Genomic DNA, 19,848 nt, shown 5'->3' with positions numbered 1-19,848 from the left:
GGCAGTGGGAGCTCTGTCTTAATGTTTGTAAAAGCTTTATTGTCTATTGAAACTATTATTGCTTGTTTAAAGGCAAGACAACATTTTTATTCCAGAGTGGTCTTGAGAAGGAGAAGGCTGCTGAAGACATTGAGGATCCCAATGCCTACAAGTAAGAGATACTTGGATAATGATGAAAGAGATTTCCAAGTCTTAGTAGCTTTTTCTTCACACCACGTGTTTCTTTTTGCCTCCTAAGAGGAGGGAGAAGTTGATCACATTGAATTTGGGTCATTTCCTTTTTACACACAGTTTTTTCAGCCTTTCCTTCCATTTCATCTACTTTTCTGTGGTAGTAATTCAAATACGGTACACTGAGACTTACTTAGCTTCAGACTACAGAGACAACACAAGGTCAAGGTGAAAGCCCCATGATGTTAAGACTGTACAAATGTACAGGAAGATGATTCCTTTCTAAGTTACCTTCAGAGCCATTGAGTTCACTGGGAATTTAAGGCTGTCAAGGAAATCTAAGAGGTTACATAATCTGTAATCTTTCCTCTCTTCCGCTGAGATAACACCGTTTCCTTTTTCATGTTTTTTCAGCATTGAGGAAGTCAAGCAGAAAAAGGAGTATGAACGGATAATGAAGGAAGCTGAAGAAAAAAAGCACAAGAAAAGAGAGGAGTTAATTGCACTGAGACATGAGTTTCTTTTTCTTCTTCAAAAGAATCAGGAGTTGCCCAAGCATATGCAGCTGCACAGAGAGGTACATTTAGTTTTTATAAGGGTCATTTACCTTTAGAGGCACCTCCTTCTAAAATGTTGCTACCTGATGTGTTGGGGCCAAAGATGTCCAACCCTTTGGATTAAGGTAGTTCTATGAATATATAATTTGCTGGGACTTCTGAATCACAGCTGATGATTTGTGCCATTTGGGAAAAATGTGATTCTCTGTGGAGATCTGAATATCTCCTGAAGTAAAGGATTGTGTTGATGTGCATGGAACTGTGGCACCTGGGGAAAAATATTTATTACCAAAACCTAGTAGCCAAGATAATATGATGCTGGGTTTTCTGCCTTTCTGCAGCAGTATGAGATGGACCATAGGATCTTTGAGGAGCTGGATAGGCAGACAGCACAGAGAATCCAGTTAGTGCAAAAAGAGCTGGCTTGGGAGCATGAGAAACACTTGATTGGACTGCAGAAACTACAAAATCAGTAAGTACTACTTTTCTTCTACTTCTCCCTCTGACCTTGCATGGGGCTTATCATTTATGAAATTGTACCTGGCACAAGGAAAAAGAATGTGATTTTTTTTTTTTTCACCCCTCATATAATCAATATTTCTTCTGTTCTATTATGATTCTGTTCTTATTTTACTTGGAACATACACAAGAGTATATGTTGATATTTGGATGTGCTTACTTCTTTTGAATCTTTGGTAAAAATTCAGATATGCAAAACAAGGAAGTAGTTTCAAGGAAGAAAACTGGTGGGGTTTTTTGAGACTAAGTTTCCTTGGGTTTTTGCCACTAAATTCTGTAAGAACCAAGAACTCTTATTGGAACTCTGAAGAACAACCTACGAAATTAACCCCTGTTTTTCAGGCATGTTGCATGTCTGTCAGATATTTTAGTGTCATTGCTAACACAATGTTCCCTATACAGTTTAAAGTTATGAAATGAACTTTTTGGAGAACATGAGTTTAAGTGTGAGGTGCATTTTTGGGTTGGTTTTCTTAAGTCTAAGTATATAGCAAAAGATGAATTCTTAAAAATAAATACACAATAGAAATAATACACAGTAACAAAACCACCTTAGGCTCACAGAGTGTGTGACTGGGAAAAAGACCTGAATGAACAAGTTTTTAATCAGTCCTTAATGGAAGATGAAAGATATTCTCATAAAGAAGGTGGTGTAAGTTACAATATTGGGGGAGGTGTTAATATGTTTGTTCTTGAGCATCTCCATTCCTAGATTGGATAAAAGTCAATAGATAGTGTCAGATGTCATCATGCTTTTACTTACTGACTTCTGAATTTACATGTAATGATTGTATATGTAATAAGTAAACTACAATATTCATGTCCTTTTGGTCAAGGAAAAATGGTAGGTTGTGCCTACTGACATCAGACAGTTTTGTCTAACTTGGCTTTTCAGGTTTCGGGACTCACTGGAATTTGACACTGTTGTTGTTCATGCTATTCAAAGCAATCATCAGATTTCCACCTACAGACTTCTAGCAATGTCTGAGAAATACTACCAAGATAAGGAACGTCCATCATGGAAGAGAACAATACTTAAACGGGCATGGAAACAAGCAGAAAAAAGGGAGATCGTCAGAGAGACAAGGCGTACGCATAGGGCTCATGATGGCCATTTAAATCATATCAGTAATATGATTTCTGTCTTTCACCTCTATAATTTCTTTAGATAAAGGTAAAGAAATATAACTGTGGTATGAGGTTTTTTTAGTACCTATGTACATAGTACCACACATACATAGATATCCCTGTTTAAGTCAATGTCAGCAATTGTCTGTCAACCCCATGGGTAGAACGTGACTAAGAGTCAAGTCAAAGAACCCGACTACGTTCAGAACATCCACTGCAGTGGAACTATACTGATTGACACCAGCTCTACAGGAGCCGTCCTAGGGGGTTTCCAGTAGTTGGGACTGCACTGTGCTGCATGGTATTTACATCTTCACATGGTTATTTTTTGGTCCAGATGCTAGAATTTTCGAGGGTGAGGCTGAAAAGCTGAAGACGTCAGAGGTCCGAAAGCCAACGACACATTATATAGAAAGCAAGCATGAGAAAATCAGAAGAATTGTTGAGAAATCTGACAAGGTGAAAGCTAAGATCATGAAGAGGAAGGCAGAGTGGGATGAATTGTGAGTGTTGAATTGCACTCTGTGCCCTTTTATTTCTGCTTCTTGTCTGAGGTCAAGTAATGCTATTTAGCTGTCATATGGCACTATAATCTCTCTGCCTAGTTTTTTATATTCCTAATAGTTGTAATTAAAATAGATGAGTTTTCATGGATCTCTGAGTCTCAAGAGAGCATTAAAATCTTTCAGTTAGTTTCTATGGTTCTTCTAAAATATTAAAGAACTTGAATTCAGCTAGGTAGCTGCATCTTCAGATAGGGAGTAAAAAGGTGTCTAAATCGATCATGACTGAGTGACACCTAGACCATTACAGTCAACTCTCAGTTAACCCCACCAGCACCACATAGAGCATATGCTGTAACAGCTGGGTTAGGTCGGTTTTGCTAACATCACGGCCATTACGTGAGTGTTTGTGATAGGCCTTCACGCTCCGTGCCCGTCTTTATTTTGAGAGGCAAGAAAGGGGGACAAGACATCTTTGAATGCTCATGGAAGTACAGAAGTTCTTCATTAGGAGATGAATGATGGGGAATGGGACCAATGTAGAGTCAGAATACAAGGCTTTTTAAGATTATTAAGTGTTTAAAAATATAGAGCAGGATCAGGTGTTCTGTGCTGCAGGCTGGCAGAGTGTTGACACACGGCTCCCTGAGACTGAGAGCAGCATGTTCTCGCTAAACCCAGAACTCAGTTCAAGTGTAGAGGTTTAACCTGTCCCATGGCAGAGCTATGTTATAAGAGTTTTTTTGGGAAAAAAATAATCTGAGGTTTTCGTTCAAATGGGCAAGGATATTCTTCTCAAAGTAGCCATTAGTTTCTAAAAGAGGTGTGTGATTCTTGATCCCTAGCTCACCTCCCAAGCCTTGCTGCAGAAATCAGAAGGTATGAAATGACCCTGTTTGTTCATCTGTATGCTTTCTGTCTTAAAGTTCTGCTTTGTTTTGTATCTACCAGATACAAGAGCAAACCTAGTGATGACTATGAGAATCCCAAGGATGTTGAGGACATCAGAGAAGCACAGGAAAATATGGGATGTTATAAGCTGAAGACTGCCACTAACTACAGAGTTCCTGAACACAAGCGTATGAACCCTGAGAAGAAGGTGATGCAGCTTACATCCCTGGAAGTGTTGGTATGTGAACTGATTCACTGATGTGTGTATTTCCCCCTTTTGGGGGGAGGGGGGGGACAGTGTACTAGTCACTGAACAAATTTTTTGAAAGGAAATCAAAGTGGATGTGGGAAAAGGCCTTGACTGTGTTGAGTCAGTTTTAGTTACCGATCAGCCTTTCTTTTGTGAACTGTTAGCGCTTCACCAAACTCAAACCTGAATCAGTCCAAGATAAGTCTCAGCTGGCTCTTTTTAAATGAGAATTTTCCTTTTCTAGTACTTCAGCAGGAACATCTCTCTTTTTGAATTCTTCAAAAAGTCTTATCATCTAGTAACTGGTATGCTTTCCTTAAAACACTGAGCTAAATAACCTCTGCCATGAAATACCTTTACAAAAATGGGGATGTGAGCAAAGACAGGTGTTTCTAGTGTGTCCTCTCCCTATTTGCACTTTGGCAATCACTGCTGCTGGGTATTGAGCATTGGAATCTTCCTGAGAAACCAGGTTTTCTGGAGCCACCTTTCTGTGATAGGACTCCTACAGCTACCACATGTCTTTTAACCACAAAGACACAAGAAGCCCAAATGTTTTGCAGTACCTTTGTTGCTTTCCTTCTGACTTCTTTCCCCCTCATTGTTCTTCTCATAGGAACTGTTTTTCATTTTATTGGGCTAGAGTGCAAAAGAGTGTCAAATTTCTTTAGCTAAAAGAACAATAAGAAATATATTGAACTTGGAACTGTCTAGTTGCTTTTTGGTAGGAAGGCATACTTCTTGCCCCACTTACTAGCAGAGCAGCCTCTTCACTACATGGTTTATCTTTGTCTGGCAAAATGTAAGTTGTACTCTCAGTGGTCCTTAATCTTCTTCAGTCTTATCCTCATGAACCAGTTGCCTAATCTCAGGCACTCTCTAGGCTGGGTTGCTTTGGTAGCGAGGTCTAAGCATTAAAGAAGCAATGCTACAGGCTCAGGGGATTTGTTGGATCATTTTAATCTCATGCTTCGGCTCCAGTGCTTCATTGTTGTGCTGATGTTACCAGAAACCCAGTGATTAACCTAACTCAGTAGGACAAGCCAATACAAACAAAGGGAATAGTTCTTGTTGTAAATTCCAGGTTTATACAGATGGATAATTCCAGTTACTTCAGGTGGCTGGTGTATAGGGTTGTTTTCTTTTATAAAGATCAGAGAGCTTTCTGCCAAATATATTAATGTTAGATTACATTTGATCATTATTTCATGTGAAAAGAGTAAATTAATACAGCGTTTCCTAATCACAAAATGATTGACATTGGAAGACACTTCTGATGGTAATCTAGTCCAAACACTCTGCTAAAGCAGGGCCATCTAGAGCAGGTTGCCCAGGACCGTGTCCAGATGGCTTTTTAATATCTCCAAGTATGGAGACCCCACAACCTCACGGGGCAATCTGTGTCAGTGCACAGTCACACTCACAGTAAAAATGTGTTTCCTGATGTTCAGAGGGAACCTCCTGTGTTTCAGTTTGTCCCCTTCTCCTCTTGCCAGTCACTGGGCACCAGTGAAAAGAGCCTGGCTCCATCGTTTTTGCACCCTCCCTTCAGGTGTTTATATACATTGATGACATACCCCCTGAGTCTTCTCTTCTCCAGGCTGAACACTCCCCGCTCTCGCAGCCTTTCCTCATACGAGAGATGCTCCAGTCATCATCTAATCATCTTAGTGGCCCTTCACTGGACTGTCTCCAGTAGCACCATTTCTCTCTTATGCTGGGGAGCCCAGAACTGGACACAGCACTCCAGGTGTGACCTCGCCAGTGCTGTGGAGGGATCACCTCCCTCAACCTGTGGCAACACTCCCTAATGTGGCCCAGGATACTGTTAGCCCTCTTTGCCACAAGGGCACATTGCTGGCTCGTGGGCCACCTGGTGTCCACCAAGACCCCCAAGTTCTCTTCTGCAAAACTGCTTTCCAGTTGGTCAGCCCCCAGCATGTACTGGTGCATGGGGTTGTTCCTCCCCAGCTGCGGGACTTTGCACTTCCACTTGTTGAACTTCATGAGGTTGCTGTCAGCCCATTCTTGGGGACGAGTGGCTGGAAAGCTGCCTGGCAGAGAAGGACCTGGGGGTGTTGGTTGACAGCCGGCTGAATATGAGCCAGCAGTGTGCCCAGGTGGCCAAGAAGGCCAACGGCATCCTGGCCTGTATCAGAAACAGTGTGGCAGCAGGAGTAGGGAGGTGATCATGACCCTGTACTCGGCACTGGTGAGGCCGCACCTCGAATCCTGTGTTCAGTTTTGGGCCCCTCACTACAAGAAAGACACTGAGGTGCTGGAGCGTGTCCAGAGAAGGGCAATGGAGGTCTGGAGCACAAGTCTGATGAGGAGCGGCTGAGGGAACTGGGGTTGTTCAGTCTGGAGAAGAGGAGGCTCAGGGGAGACGTTATCGCTCTCTACAACTACCTGAAAGGAGGTTGTAGAGAGGTGGGTGCTGGTCTCTTCTCCCAAGTGACAAGTGATAGAACAAGAGCAAATGGCCTCAAGTTGCGCCAGGGGAGGTTTAAACTGGATATTAGGAAAAACTTCTTCACTGAAAGGGTTGTCAGGCATTGGAACAGGCTGCCCAGGGAGGTGGTGGAGTGACCATCCCTGGAGGTATTTGAAAGACGTGTGGATGAGGCACTTAGGGACATGGTTTAGGGGTGGACTTAGCAGTGTTAGGTTAGTGGTTGGACTTGATGATCTTAAAGGTCTTTTCCAACCTAAATGATTCTATGATTCTATGTTCTCTCCAGCCTGCCCATCTGGACAGCAGCACGACCCTCTGGTGTTATCAGCCACTATTCCCAGTTTTGCATTATCAGCACGCTTGCTGAGGGTACACTTTGCCCCATTGTCCAGATAATTAATGATGTTGAACAGAATTATTATTACTGAATTCTGAATATAGAATTATTACTGAGGTCTGCCTACAGGCCAAGCAAGATGCAAACAAGTTGTTAGAAATAGGTTTTGTTGCACTTGGCTGTTTAATTCCCACCTCTTACATCTGATATAAGTGTCATTTTTCAGATTAGTGGATCTTCATTTTGAGTTGGAGAAAAAAATATTCAGCTGATGCTGAAGTCTTCTGAGTTGACTTTGGGACTCTGTATTGCTAGAAGGCCTGGAAAGAATTTGTTTTGAACATCTAGTGGCTTTTATGAAATCCAAAAGCATCTGACAAAATGTTACTTTCTTGGTCTTAATACCTCTATCTACTATACTTTGAAAATTCAGAACTTTGTTCCACTTCTAACCACCTGCAGTAGTTGTGATTTCAGCTTCACTATCACATATAAAAGACAAGAATCTCATCTGCCTTCCAGAACCTACATTTGTGGAGGACTGTTTCAGTATCTTTGAGGTTATATGAGATAATGGCTTTGTTTCAATGACTATGTCAAAGAAGTCTAGATTTCTGTACAGCTGTGCATTCAGTAGTGTGTACAGTAAAGGTCCTCTCAGGTATATTTCTTCTGTCTTGCTTGCTTTACAAAATACTAAAAGAGTTCTAATTGTCTTTTTGTTAGCGTTATTATTTGTACCACATGCCTGAAAAGAGGGCCATAGATCAAAGCTGAGATACTCTCTGTATTTAATGAGAGACAGCCCAAATGTCTAATCCTCTAAAACTCAGGCTTATTTTCACAGCCTCTGTCTCTTTTCTGCACTGCTTCAACATCTCATGTCAGGAAACTCTCAAGTCAGGAACTGAGAGAATGGGGAATCCGCGTTTCCCTTCTTACACCTTTGCTATTTGCTGTGAAGGAGAGGAAGAAGGGTGGTTCCAAAGATTTTAAAACCACACACTGAAAGACAGTTGTTTAAAAATGCTAATGTGTGGAGATGGTACAGAAAAGAAAGCTAGTATGGAAAGAAGGAAAGTCAGTATGACAAACCTCTTAACCATTACTTGTGTTGGGGAAGACTACATACCATGTAGTCTAGGGAATCCTACTAATATTGTTTTTCTTTTGCAGATCCATAAGAGGAAAGCGAATATGAACAAAGAGATCATGTCTTTGCGGGATCTCAAGGTTTCTATTATTGATGAAATCAAGCGTTTAGTGCAAGAATTGAAATCTATACAGGCAGCCTTGGATTTATCAGAATGTCTCCCTCTTCCCCTGGTCCCTCAGTTACACCCAGATGAGGTTCCAGAAAAAAAATTTGAGTATGACAGTGACATCCTCCTGAAGTTCAAAGAGGAGCAGGAGGCCAAGGCAAAGCTCCAGAAACAATTGGAAGGGTCTCTCTCATCTCATTCATTTAGGCATGGGTTTCTTCGAGTTCCTTCCATTAAGGAGGTTGACCCCGTGGCACAGGTTGCAGGTGCACGCCCGATGAAAATAGAATCATCTGTGGTCACAGAGCAGCGAAAGGTTTTTGAGATCGAGAAGGCAGAGCCAACAGAAATGGAACTGGAAATTTTAAAGAGGGAGAAGATAAAAAACCTATATTTGCAGGAGACCTTGATTAAAAAGGTAGGAAATCAAAAGGTTTTGGGTTTTTTTTTTCATATTGAACAATCCCACTGCCTCAGAAATAAAACCAAAACCCCTTCCTTCTGTCTCAGGATTGCAGCTACTCTTGCCTTTCCGAAGTTCAGGAAACTGCTATCTGGTGCAAATTTACAGTGTAAATCAGTATAAATCCCTAACTGTGACCTGTGTGCTATCACTTGAAAAACAAATCTTAGATTTCTTATTGATTGTTTTATGAAACCATGAGCTTAGTGGCCTAAAAAGACAAGGGAAATGTTAGAAATTACTTGAGAAGTGACAAAGAGGGAAAAAAAAGGAGCATCACTACACTTTGTAGATTCATGATGTTCTCAGCTCTTAAATAACTGTAGTCCTGAGCCTTTGGTCTCAAACATGATTTTGTAGAATTAGAAAAGGTACAAAAGAGAGTAACCAAAATGCTTAGTCATGGAAACGCTTCTTTAAAAGGCACATCTAAATGGATAAAGCATCTCTGGCCTGGAAAAACAGCAACTGAAAGAGTTGTAGCAGAGGTGATGAAATTATGAATAGCATAGAAAAGGACATTGGGAATTGCCTTTTAAAGGAAGGAGAGATATCAGACGAAATGGTCCTGTAGAAAGCTTGAAACATGCAAATGGAAATAGTTTTCCTATCCGACAATAACTAAGCTTTGGAACTCAGCATTAGGATGTGGGGAAAGCTACAATTTGATGAAGAAAATTTCAGGAAGAAAAATCCATTCAAAGCTGCTGAAATATACAAATACACCACTTCAAGCTCAGGATGTCCCTAAGTCAGAGTTTAGGAGGGTACAGAGAGGAGCGTGCCAGAGGTGTACCACTTGTTCAAGTTTACTACGTTTCTTATCACCTTTTCTAACTTCTGCTATTGGCCATTGACTCTTTGGTCTACCCCAACACAGACACCCTTGTGTTCATGTGTGTGAAGGTTTTGAGAGGATAACCAAATGCTGCTGTGACTATCACATGTGTATAAGTTAATGTTGGCAGCTGCTAGTACTGATTTAACTGTAAATGTCTAAGAGAAGAGCTGGCGGGTATTCTGAAAGAAGTCTGTCAAGGCCGAAGACATGTATTTATTGCTACATCTGGGATTGTTACATAAACTACTTCAGGCTACTGTAAAACATTCTCTGAAGAGTAAAATACTTCTGGAGTGGAGTGGGATGCAGTGAAACGTTCCTGTGAAGCCCTGGTGGTTCTTTTACTATTGTGCTGAGAACAAAGACACATTTGGGGTTAACTTCGTCTTTCTAAGCGCTTCAGTAATCCGTAGTAAATAGCACGGGCAAGTTGTTGATTCAGCAGAGAGAATTTTACCCTTCTGCTCCTTTCTCTAGCTTTACATGTTTAGCTCCACTCCTAATACTTTCCCTGTTCCTCATTTGCCTCTCTCATATGCTCCAGGTCAATGCACTGGTGATCAACTTTGACGCTGAACTTCGCTTTCTCCGTCACAAGAAGCTGAAGCTGGATGTGCAGATGAAAAGTGCTGACCTGCGCTACATTACGTGGTATGAAGAGCTGCTTATCCTGAAGAACCTTGAGAAACATGAGAACCTTCTCCAGGGGCGTGTTAGCACCCTCCTCAGCGAGCAGGAGGCTATGCAAGTAAGTAGGCCATGTGTCTCCGGATTTAACAGTACCACTAATGCATGGCTTGAAACAAAAGCAAGCCATAAAGTAAATGGCAGCGTCTCTTTGCTTCGTTTTAGCACTGATCCAGCATTTAGTGCTAAATTTTGGAAAACAAGAAACTCTTGATGATCAACCTAGGATAGTTACTTCTAACTTCAGTAGTTAATCTTTTCATAGTTTTAACAGCTGTATTTTAATAGGTACTTAATGATGTGGAATCGGTGACAAATCATATACTTAAATTTAAGAACATACATCTAGGTTTTGCTTGATTGGAGCACAGGTTTTAAAGAGAGAAAGTCAAGTTTTGCATTTCCAGATCTTCACGGATATATCCTATATACACACACATGTACCTTTTAACTGAAGTGTAACTGAAGTATGGCTACCTTTTAACTGAAGTGGGTTTTTTGTTTGTTTAGTCAAAACTGAACAGCTACCTTGCACAGATGGAGGACAGAAAGTGTGAGATGGCAAAGCTCCAGGAATGTAAGAAAGCTCTTTATGCCAACTTCCAAGCATCCCTTGGAGAAAACAATGAGTTTGCCCATTTTCTGACCAAGGTTCTGAAGAAGAAAATCAAGTGCGTGGAAAAAAAAGAAGTTGGACGAGAAGCAGGTTGGAGATACTGTTCTCTTTGGTTTCTGGATTTGTTACACATACTTCTGTGTGGTCAAGTAAATGTCTCTCAGTCTAGCTGGAGCCCTGGGTACATGCAACACTGAACTCGATTCAAAAAACCATAGATGAGACATACCCAGATTTGTTTATATACCGAACCATGTTCTGTGGCAACCATTTTGAATGCTAACAATGGCGTAATTCAGTTTCTAACATGACTACATTTGATCTGATGACAGCTCCTGCAATTTACTTCCTGTAAGTCAATACTGAGGACTGATAATTGGTATGAAGAAGGGGCAAAGCTTTAAATAGCTCTTCCTATGCTGTACCAATGGGAGCTCTGGATAAGTGATTAGTCTGCCACGTTCATTACATTCTCCTTTAATCTGTCCATTGACTAATGAGAGATCATAGACCTAATCTGCAATCACCTATTAGTCACAGGACTAAACATATTATGAAAAGATTTCATTTATCTTAGTGACTTGGTTTTAAACTCTTAAGGCTAGGCAGTCTTACCGAGCTAAAATATTGGCTTTTGATTTCAAATGGGACACAATTAGCAAAAAGTGCAGACGACAGTGATGCTTTTGTGACAGTTTTGTGCCTCTGTGTATTTTGCTTGGTTGATTGATCTCTGTAGTAGAATGGTAAACCTACAAGGTTTAAATTCCTAGCACATATAAAGAGAGGAAAGATTATTGAAGGAAGTCCCAAAAATGGGCCCGTGTCTGTGCATTTGGCCGTACTAGGTGATCTCTCTCCCTCAGTTTTTTGTTTTGTTTAGTTTTCTGTCTGTGAAATTATCAAATCAATGCAATAGGCACACGGTGCCTGGATCCACATATTACCAGGGTGATATTTTGTGGATTATTTGGATTGTGTTCACCAGCACACTGCCATAATGCACAGCTAGTGGGTCTGGGGGTGTTCTGGAAGCCAGCAGTACTGTCCTTTTCTTCCAGATGAAAAAGATGAGAATGAAGAGGAGAATGATGAAGAGTCCAGCTTGGGGATTGATGAAGAAAATTCTGGATCTGAAGATGAAGTCTTTGATGACTCTGTTTGCCCAAAGAGTACCTAAGCTATCATTTCCTTGGGTTGACTACTTGTTTAGCTTTAGGGGCAATATTTTGTGTTTAAAAAGAAAACACAGAATTTTTCATTATTCACTGCATATTAATGCCATTAAGGGCCAGAATATGTGTACCCCTCCTGAGTGCAGTGTTTCTCCCCAAGAAATCTCTGTGAAGATAATGAAACCACTGGTAGTATAAGGTACCCTAATTAAAAAGTTTGGAAAAATAAAACTTAGCTAAGCGCTAAGAATTAATTATTTTGTGTAAAGAACCATTCACTATTTCACGGCTGTTTTCTGGAGAGAAACCGCTGCTCTCAGGAGTGGAGCTGGAGCGAGGCTGTAGCTGCTGTCTGGGAAACTGCTGCCTGGCGTAGCTGGATCCCTGCTCAGGGAAATTCTGCGGGGACCCTATCGTGGGGTTAAATTAAGCTCTTTGTTACCACCTCGTGGATTTATGCAGCAATTGCCTATTGCTAGGCTGCTCTCTTACGGCTAGCTGAAAAGTGAGGAGCTTTACTTTGCAAAATCCTCTTCAGTCATTCATTCAACAAAGGCAAGCACACACACACCCGCCTTTTCTTTTGTATGAGTTTAACTAGTTTAGGGTGTTGGGGTTTTTAAACAAATCTTTGAGTGATATGTCAATGACCATATAACAACACTGCGTTATTTTCAGTTAGAACTTACCAACAAATTACCTTATCATATTTTTTTAAAAATTGAATTTTAACATCATTTTCACAAATTGAATTTTTTATTAACTCCTCATTCATCTCCTTTTTCAATGAAATATTGGGAAGAACTGAAGAGGATTTTTACTTTTTATTGAAAAAGTCCAAATTACTAATTTAATGGGGAAATTACATGTTGCATTAGCCTCTTCATATTTGTCTCTTTATGTGTAATTTTCTTTGCCTTTATTGGACTCTCTTTTTATGCCCACTGATTTGGGTTGATAAAGCTGACTTCATTAATATGACTGACATCACTGCGTTAGAAATTCATAGCTCTTCCTTACCATGAAACAAATGAAACAGGTCCTATGAACCACAGCTTCGTTTACAAATAGAACTATAAATGATCCCTACAGCAGGTTCATCCTTTATAGTGAAGGGTGCTATGGATAAACAACTGCATGTTGACGTAATTGAAGATTATACTGTAACATGTATTAATTACTGGGATGGCATTACTTACAAAAGCTAACTTTTGAGCACTTGGCTTTAATATTGGCTTTGATGCATTTCGTCTTACTTCTGGAAACAAACTGTCTTGACTGAATGTAAAGAAAAAAAGATCCATCCAAGACATTCATCGCCTCATGGAGGAACGTGGCCCATGTGGTTTATGTTTGAGAAAGCTCTAGGGAACCAAGAGCATGGTCTTATTATGGGGGACGCTGGGCAATGTGCACAGTAGGAGAAGCTACTGGCTTAAGCCTGTAACTATAGTACAGTCATAATGAAACGAAGCTATTCTTTGACTCTTTCCTTCTCAGACTGCAATGAGGCACTCTTCCGAAACACCATCCAGTTGCGGCAGAAGCGGTTAGACATTGAGAAAGCTTTAACAGAGGAGAAGAAAGTTGCTGCTAACCTCAGAAAGAAATATAATGCCTTGGCCAAAAAGGTATTGTACTGTTTTCTTCTTAGCAAGCAGCAGCTGGCTCCATTACAGTGAAAATGTTGTGCTAGTCATTTTGGCTAAGATTTCAAAACAAAATTCTAACCCTTTGAGAGGCCTCAGTTTGGGTAGAGATATCTGTGGTAGCACAGAGGCAGGTGGCAGCTCAACATGGGTCACCTGTGCTCCTGAAAAGGGTAAATCAAGGTGGTCCAACCTTAGCTGCTATGGGGCTGGATCCAGGTTTTAGGTCCAGTTCCTTCCCAGCTGTGTAACCATCATGCAGCAGCAGAAACTGGATTCTCTGGTTCAGATGTGACACCTGATGTAGCCTGGCCTGTCCTCTGGGCATGTGTATGGGGATGGAGATATTAAAGAATCGTTGTCCTAACACAAATGCAGGTTAAAATAAATGCATAAAAATGCTATTTTTCCATCTATTTCTTTTTGCTCTTTGTCGTAGTAATCATTGAATACACTCACTTGGTGCAAGTTTTCCTTTTAGCTTTTTTGAGCTCCTGCATTCATCAAGATACTTGATTTATATTAATTCTAAAATATCGTAATTTGAAGGGTTATCCGGGATAGAGAGAGAGTTCTGCCAAAATAACATTATGCAAGTCTTGCTTTTATTGTGTCTCAAAAATGTTCCATCAAATATGCTTAACTTACAACATTTTTTGCTTAGTTTTTAAAGGCTTTCCTAAGTGCCAGCAGCCACATATTCACCCTGGGGTCTGACATTTGAGTCTGAATTGTTTCTTTCTCATGCAGAATCAATAAGCATTTCCAGGCATAACACAATAACAAATATCTTGCGGGCTCTGTAGATCTAGAAGTGTTTTAGACACTAAACAAAGCAGCTGTCTCTTGATACATACAGGGCTTCTCTACCAAGGAGGCATTTATGAGTATACATGTGTACAGAGGTATTCAGGATGGAATCTTGCTTGAGTATGTAGATAAGCCTCGTGTTTGCCTATGAAACTCATCTATCGTAGTATGTAAAAAAAAAAAAAAAAAAAGCGCATTTTTCTATACTTCTTTCCCTTTGGATCAGGAACTCAGGAACTCTTAACACAGAACTTTGCTGCCTTATGTACTTGAGTACTACAGGATTTTTGTTTGTCCACAATTTTGTCTTTCTGCAGGGAAAAGTACTGGAAACCAGTCTGGACACCACAGAGAAGGAACTGGAGACCTTTCAGTGGGAAAAGCAGCAGAGACTGAATGAGCTCTGTGTAGTTGTGCCTTTGAAACTCCATCAGGTAATTCAAGATGTTGTGCATCTGCAGGTGCAGAATGGCCTACGTACATCTAAACAATGGTGTCACTGTTCTTTGGGGCCCTTAGTTCCTGATTCACCATAGTCTCCTGGGCGTGAAATGCCATTAATTAAACTTTCCTCTATTTCCTCTAGATTTTTTTTATTTTTTTTTTTCCTTCTCTACTCTTACACTGACAGAAAAGAGGTAAGGACAGGCAGGTCGGCCCATTGCTGAAATGTGCATAGTCTTCAAGTGTTTGGTAGGTTTGGCATGGCATTTTTCTTCAGGTCCATACCTACTCATATTCTCCTGGAAAAAAACCACCGCAAAAAACCAAACTAAAAAAGCCCCCAAACTATTAAAACTAATGGGAGTTTTGCCCAATTCAAGAATGCTGGCTTGGATGCAAGGCATTCATCTACACAGCTGTTAGCACAGGGATGATAAGTAGAAAACGAAGAAGAAAACTCAAGACCATACTGTTATTTCATCTGGGCTGAATCTTGTCCTCAGAAAGAGAATATAGGCCTCTGCCTGTTCTGGCTTATATACCTCTGAGGCAAGCCCAGCTCTCTCCATTTGTTCTATCTCCCTTCATTAAAAGGTTGGTCATGAAGACAGAAGAGTCTTAAGGCCTGACTGTGCAATCCTGCAGCTCCCAGATCATTCTGAAGTACAGTCGACAGGAAGTCCCTCACTCCCCCTTTGTTCCAGGTGCCATAGAAGGGTAGACAGCTTTATACGTAGGCAGTCATCACAGCTCTAAGTAGTCTTTGAGCTTTGCTGAGTGGTAGTGATTCCCTGGCCCAAAACGTGAGAGTTGTGCCCATGCTTACTATTACCTCGCTCATTAGTTCTCTTAATGCTCACACATTTGTTATCCAGAGAGACCACCAGCACCCTTACTAAGTAAAGTCAGCCTTGCTTATGGCTGTTTCTCGCAGGTGGAGTACTTGGTTAATGGGGAGATGCCCAGTGACTTCTCCCAGGCATTGGTATTTACCAACCAGTCCTTAGAATATCTGCAGAAGAGAATTGTGGACCTACGTAATGAAAAGATAATGCAAAGAGAGATCTATAAGAAGGCCCAGGAGCAACATAAGCAGCTTGTCCAGGACAAAAAGGAGATGGAGATAAAGATTCGACGTGAGTAATGGAGGCTCTGAACAACACAGCGTATTAGTGCTCATTCTGTCCCCCTCGCTGGGTGTGGGTAACTCGCCAGATGTCTGTCTTTACACTCACCCAGATGTCACAGCTGGTTATTGCAAAAAATAAAGCCGAACGAGCAGATCAAGTGGACTGTTTTGATGAAGTACTGGTAGTTCTCCAGCACTGCAGAGTCATTAGGCTGTGTGAAATAATTTGGGAACTTAATACAAGGAGAGTTGACTGAGATGAGACACTGGAAGTCAAGACACACGATTGCTATTTCTGGCTGTAAAGCAGAACTGCTAGGAAAAAAAGTACTTTCCCCAAAGCCACATAAGCTTTTTTGGCAATTTCCTCCTCTGTGTAACATAAGAACAAAACAAGCCCCATTTGAAACACTCACTTTCCCAAGAACCAAACGCAAAGCTGTGTCCAGCACCACCAAACCTGCGGAGGCCCTATGTAGCCTTTGGTGTGGGAGTGGCTGAGTAGGACTGGCTTGAGTGTGCCTTAGTGACAACATGGACACGGTCGTGCGCAAGGACGAACGGCAATATGCAGTTGGGAGCTCTGTGTGTTTTTGTGTGAATTATTTATTACAGAGCAAATACAAAAGAGCTCAAACAAAGAGCTGGGGGTAAGGCAGAAATTCTTATTAACCAATGAATGACAGTGCTGCCATTTGTGCCGTGCCCTTTCTGTTAGGACTGGAAGAGAAGTGCAGTCATCTGATGATGAAGAAGTTTGGCCGGTTGGTTGATTTTGAAGCGGTTCAAGCACACTCTGTTAACATACGTGTGGAAGAGTTGGAAGTGCAAATAATGGAGAAAGAATATGTGCACTCCCAGGAACTCAAACAGTGGGAGGTAAGGAGCAGGAAAAGGAGGAGGGCATATGTGTTATGATCTGTTAAAGCTTCATTTGCCTGGGGCTGAATAACTACAATAAAACCTTTTGTGAACATGTACATGTTTGGGTTTTTTCACCTGTCATTAATAGACCATAATGTCCAACTCCCATTTCCCACCGTCATTCCTACCTCTGCTTCAGTTGCTGACGCACATCCTATTTTCTCATGGAGATAGTTGATGACCTTTTTGTTTTACTTTCCTCACACGTGTCCTTCTGCTTCAGTCCCTGTGTGAAGTTCTTCCAGAGTGCTTTCCTTTGGTTTTCAGCTGGCATTTGACACCTACTGCCTCCTCCCACCACCTTTGGTGATAAACTATTTGAGTACAGGGCAGCCCTGGCTCATGCCTGGGATACTAATCTGTGCAGACTGAAAAGTGCATGTCTCTATCGGGGGGCCTAAGGCTCAGCTACTCTGGTGCAAGCAGGCCACACTCTTGTGCTGCCCTTACAGAATGCTGCCATTTTAAAAACAGGGAGAGAGAAAAATTAGAAAACAGTCAGGAGAGAAATCTCTCTTTGAGCAAGTATCATGCCTCTTGTTTTAAACTGACTTAAGATTTCCCCCCCCACTTCCCAAGCAGTAACACATCAGCACCTTTATACATATATCTGTTTTGTGATTTCTACTTTTTCCTGTTCAGGTCAGTTGGCAACGCATTCTGGGCTTTGCCTTGCTGATGGGTATGCACTGCTCCTTAGGGAAGTGGGTTTAGTATCCTTCAACGCAGCGCACATCCAGATCTGGCTCAAGGCTTTCCTAACTGACGTCAGCAAGGACACAAGGAGGTCTGCAATGAGCTGTCCTGGCCACGCATGTTTGTGCGGCATGACACATTGCCAGGGAAGTGGAGTGTTGAAGCAGATTTGCAGTTCCTTGCTCTCCTGGTTGGCTTGTGTTTGTCGCTAGGCAAAGAACCCCTGTCCTCCCTCTGGATTTGGACATGAAAGCCAAATCTCGAAGTGGAAACTTGTAGTTCCAGCCTTCTCTGTTCCTCTTCTATGCTGGCTTGTGGCAGGTGTAGGAACCAGCTACATATGTAGCACACATACAGAAGTACTATGTACCTAACGGTCTTCTCTTTCCCCACACTTTTGCCTAACTGCTTTACCTAAATACTTAGGCATTTGCAATATTAAAAAGAATAAAAAGATAGATTGCACTAAAGGTACTGTGGGATCAGGTGGTGTATGCAGGAGCAGTCTGTTGTTTACCTCTCTTCTGTGACACTTACGTTGTGCCTAGCACTTCTTCCCCACGTCACGCTTTTTGTCCTCTCTCATCCCAGCTCAAACTTATATATCTTTCCAGGAAAGAATCTTAGCCCTGCAGCAGCAGCTAATGAAGCTGACAAAGGAAAACACCAGCAAACTGCAGCAGCTGAACCAGTTCTGCCTTGAAAAGCAGCAACTTGAAACAAAGCTGGATTCGCTCAAGAATGATCTGGTAAGCCTTTTAGCCGCTGTACTGCATGCAGGGTTGGGACTGTTCAGCAATGTTTGAGGGTTCATCTGGCCCCTGCCAGCTCTCTGGTCTCACGTCCTGCTCTGATACTGCCTAGGGGCACAGGCAGACTGGCTGCTCCAGGTCTTCTAGAAAGGGAGATGAATGAGGTGAGCCTGAAGTAGGCTATACCTTACCTTCTCTGCTAATTTCTTACTTAGCTGCTTTCTAATACTGAAACAAACTCATTTCTAATTAGAAAATGTCTTGCAGCAGGTCCAAATTATTCCTTTGTTATATGGAAACAGCCAAGTGAATTAAAGTGTTTTCTTTGCTCTGTATTAGGGAATAAGGCAGTCACCTGTGATAGTCTAAATTAATGGTCCCTCACTCTGACTTCTGAGTAGTTCTGGCTGAGCAGTGGAGAAGTCATGAAGTTGTCCTGCTTCTTGGAAAGCCTAACTTTCCTACTTGAAATAAATTTCCACCGTTCATTCTCCCATGTTTTATAGAAATTATTTTTTCCTCTCCTTACAGGGAGCAGAATTTCAGGGCACCCAAACTACTGACATCAAAGAGAAGGCCAGGCTGGAGTCGCGGCTCAAGCACATGGCTCGTGACACAGCCCTCCTAAGAGAAGAAATCAATCTTCTAAGCAGAAAAGATGGGTGCTTAAGAGAAGAACTTGCTCTCCTTAGCAGAAAAGACGGGTGCCTCTTTCTACAGCCTGCATCACCACAGGACTCTGAGACACCAGCTGACACATTCCCTGGTCTTACACCAGAAGTGGTAACTAATGGTCCAAGTGTCCCTTAAAAATGGACATCGTTAGCTGTGGCAGTAGTAATATCTGGAAGTGTGAAATGCTTTGGCTATGCAGAGTTTTAGTCGTAAAGGGTTCCATTTGTTTCCCCTATCAAAATACGACTGTACTGACAGATATGGAATAAAAAAGTGCAAATACAACCCGTAAATGGTGTTACCAGTCCATTGCAGAGATTTGCACTGGGTAGGTGCTCTGTGTGTATGCATGTATGCGTATGTCCGTTCTTCAAACAAGTGGCTTTTGAAGGCTGGATATGAAAGTTACACATGGGCAAATCTAGCTTTGGTACCTGTGTTCTCAAAAATGGTAGAAGAGGTCTGCCTTAAGGGTGCGTGCCGTTATTTTATTGAACACCCGAGCAGCAATGGCACTTCTCTGCTAACTGAGCTAGTCAGCGTCAAGGGAAGCGCTATTTGTTTGGAGACAGCAAAGGGACCTTCCTCCTCAGGGCCTACAGTGCCCAGGTGGGTATGGAGCCAAGCAAAGACTTTCCCCACGCCTCTGCTCTGTCACAGTGGGGAACAGCACTGCAGTGCAGGACGTGGTATCTACCTGGCAGGAGGAGGGTATAGCAAATGCAAAGTTAGCCTGTAATTCCGCTGGCTTGCACCTGCCTGATCAGAGTGAGAGAGAGCCAGGCTCTCTATGTTTTCAGGTTTTGTTCTTTTTTTCCTCTGGCATTTGGTACGGTGGCAGTGTGTGATCATTTACAGCACTTACTCTGTCTTACTGTGAAAACTTCCTTCAACCCCGAAGCGGAGGGGTTGTG

At 41.8% G+C, this 19,848-nt stretch overlaps 1 protein-coding gene across 1 annotated transcript in view; it reads left to right on the top strand.

Annotated features, from left to right (window-relative positions):
* CFAP44 (cilia and flagella associated protein 44) overlaps window positions 1–19,069 on the top strand; it is a 49,305-nt gene extending 30,236 nt beyond the window's left edge. The window contains exons 21-36 of the mRNA XM_059822719.1: window positions 96–151; window positions 586–748; window positions 1,070–1,200; window positions 2,143–2,336; window positions 2,713–2,878; window positions 3,830–4,007; window positions 7,988–8,491; window positions 9,922–10,125; window positions 10,575–10,770; window positions 11,742–11,852; window positions 13,356–13,486; window positions 14,632–14,748; window positions 15,693–15,894; window positions 16,606–16,766; window positions 18,122–18,256; window positions 18,791–19,069. Coding sequence (XP_059678702.1) covers window positions 96–151; window positions 586–748; window positions 1,070–1,200; window positions 2,143–2,336; window positions 2,713–2,878; window positions 3,830–4,007; window positions 7,988–8,491; window positions 9,922–10,125; window positions 10,575–10,770; window positions 11,742–11,852; window positions 13,356–13,486; window positions 14,632–14,748; window positions 15,693–15,894; window positions 16,606–16,766; window positions 18,122–18,256; window positions 18,791–19,069 — 2,928 coding nt within the window. The remainder of the gene's footprint in view (window positions 1–95; window positions 152–585; window positions 749–1,069; window positions 1,201–2,142; window positions 2,337–2,712; window positions 2,879–3,829; window positions 4,008–7,987; window positions 8,492–9,921; window positions 10,126–10,574; window positions 10,771–11,741; window positions 11,853–13,355; window positions 13,487–14,631; window positions 14,749–15,692; window positions 15,895–16,605; window positions 16,767–18,121; window positions 18,257–18,790) is intronic.
* Window positions 19,070–19,848: the final 779 nt, after the last annotated feature.

The sequence above is a fragment of the Gavia stellata genome, chromosome 1 (genome assembly GCF_030936135.1).
Source record: "Gavia stellata isolate bGavSte3 chromosome 1, bGavSte3.hap2, whole genome shotgun sequence".
NCBI classification, from domain to species: Eukaryota; Metazoa; Chordata; class Aves; order Gaviiformes; family Gaviidae; genus Gavia; species Gavia stellata.
This window is presented reverse-complemented; position numbering and strand designations above follow the sequence as displayed.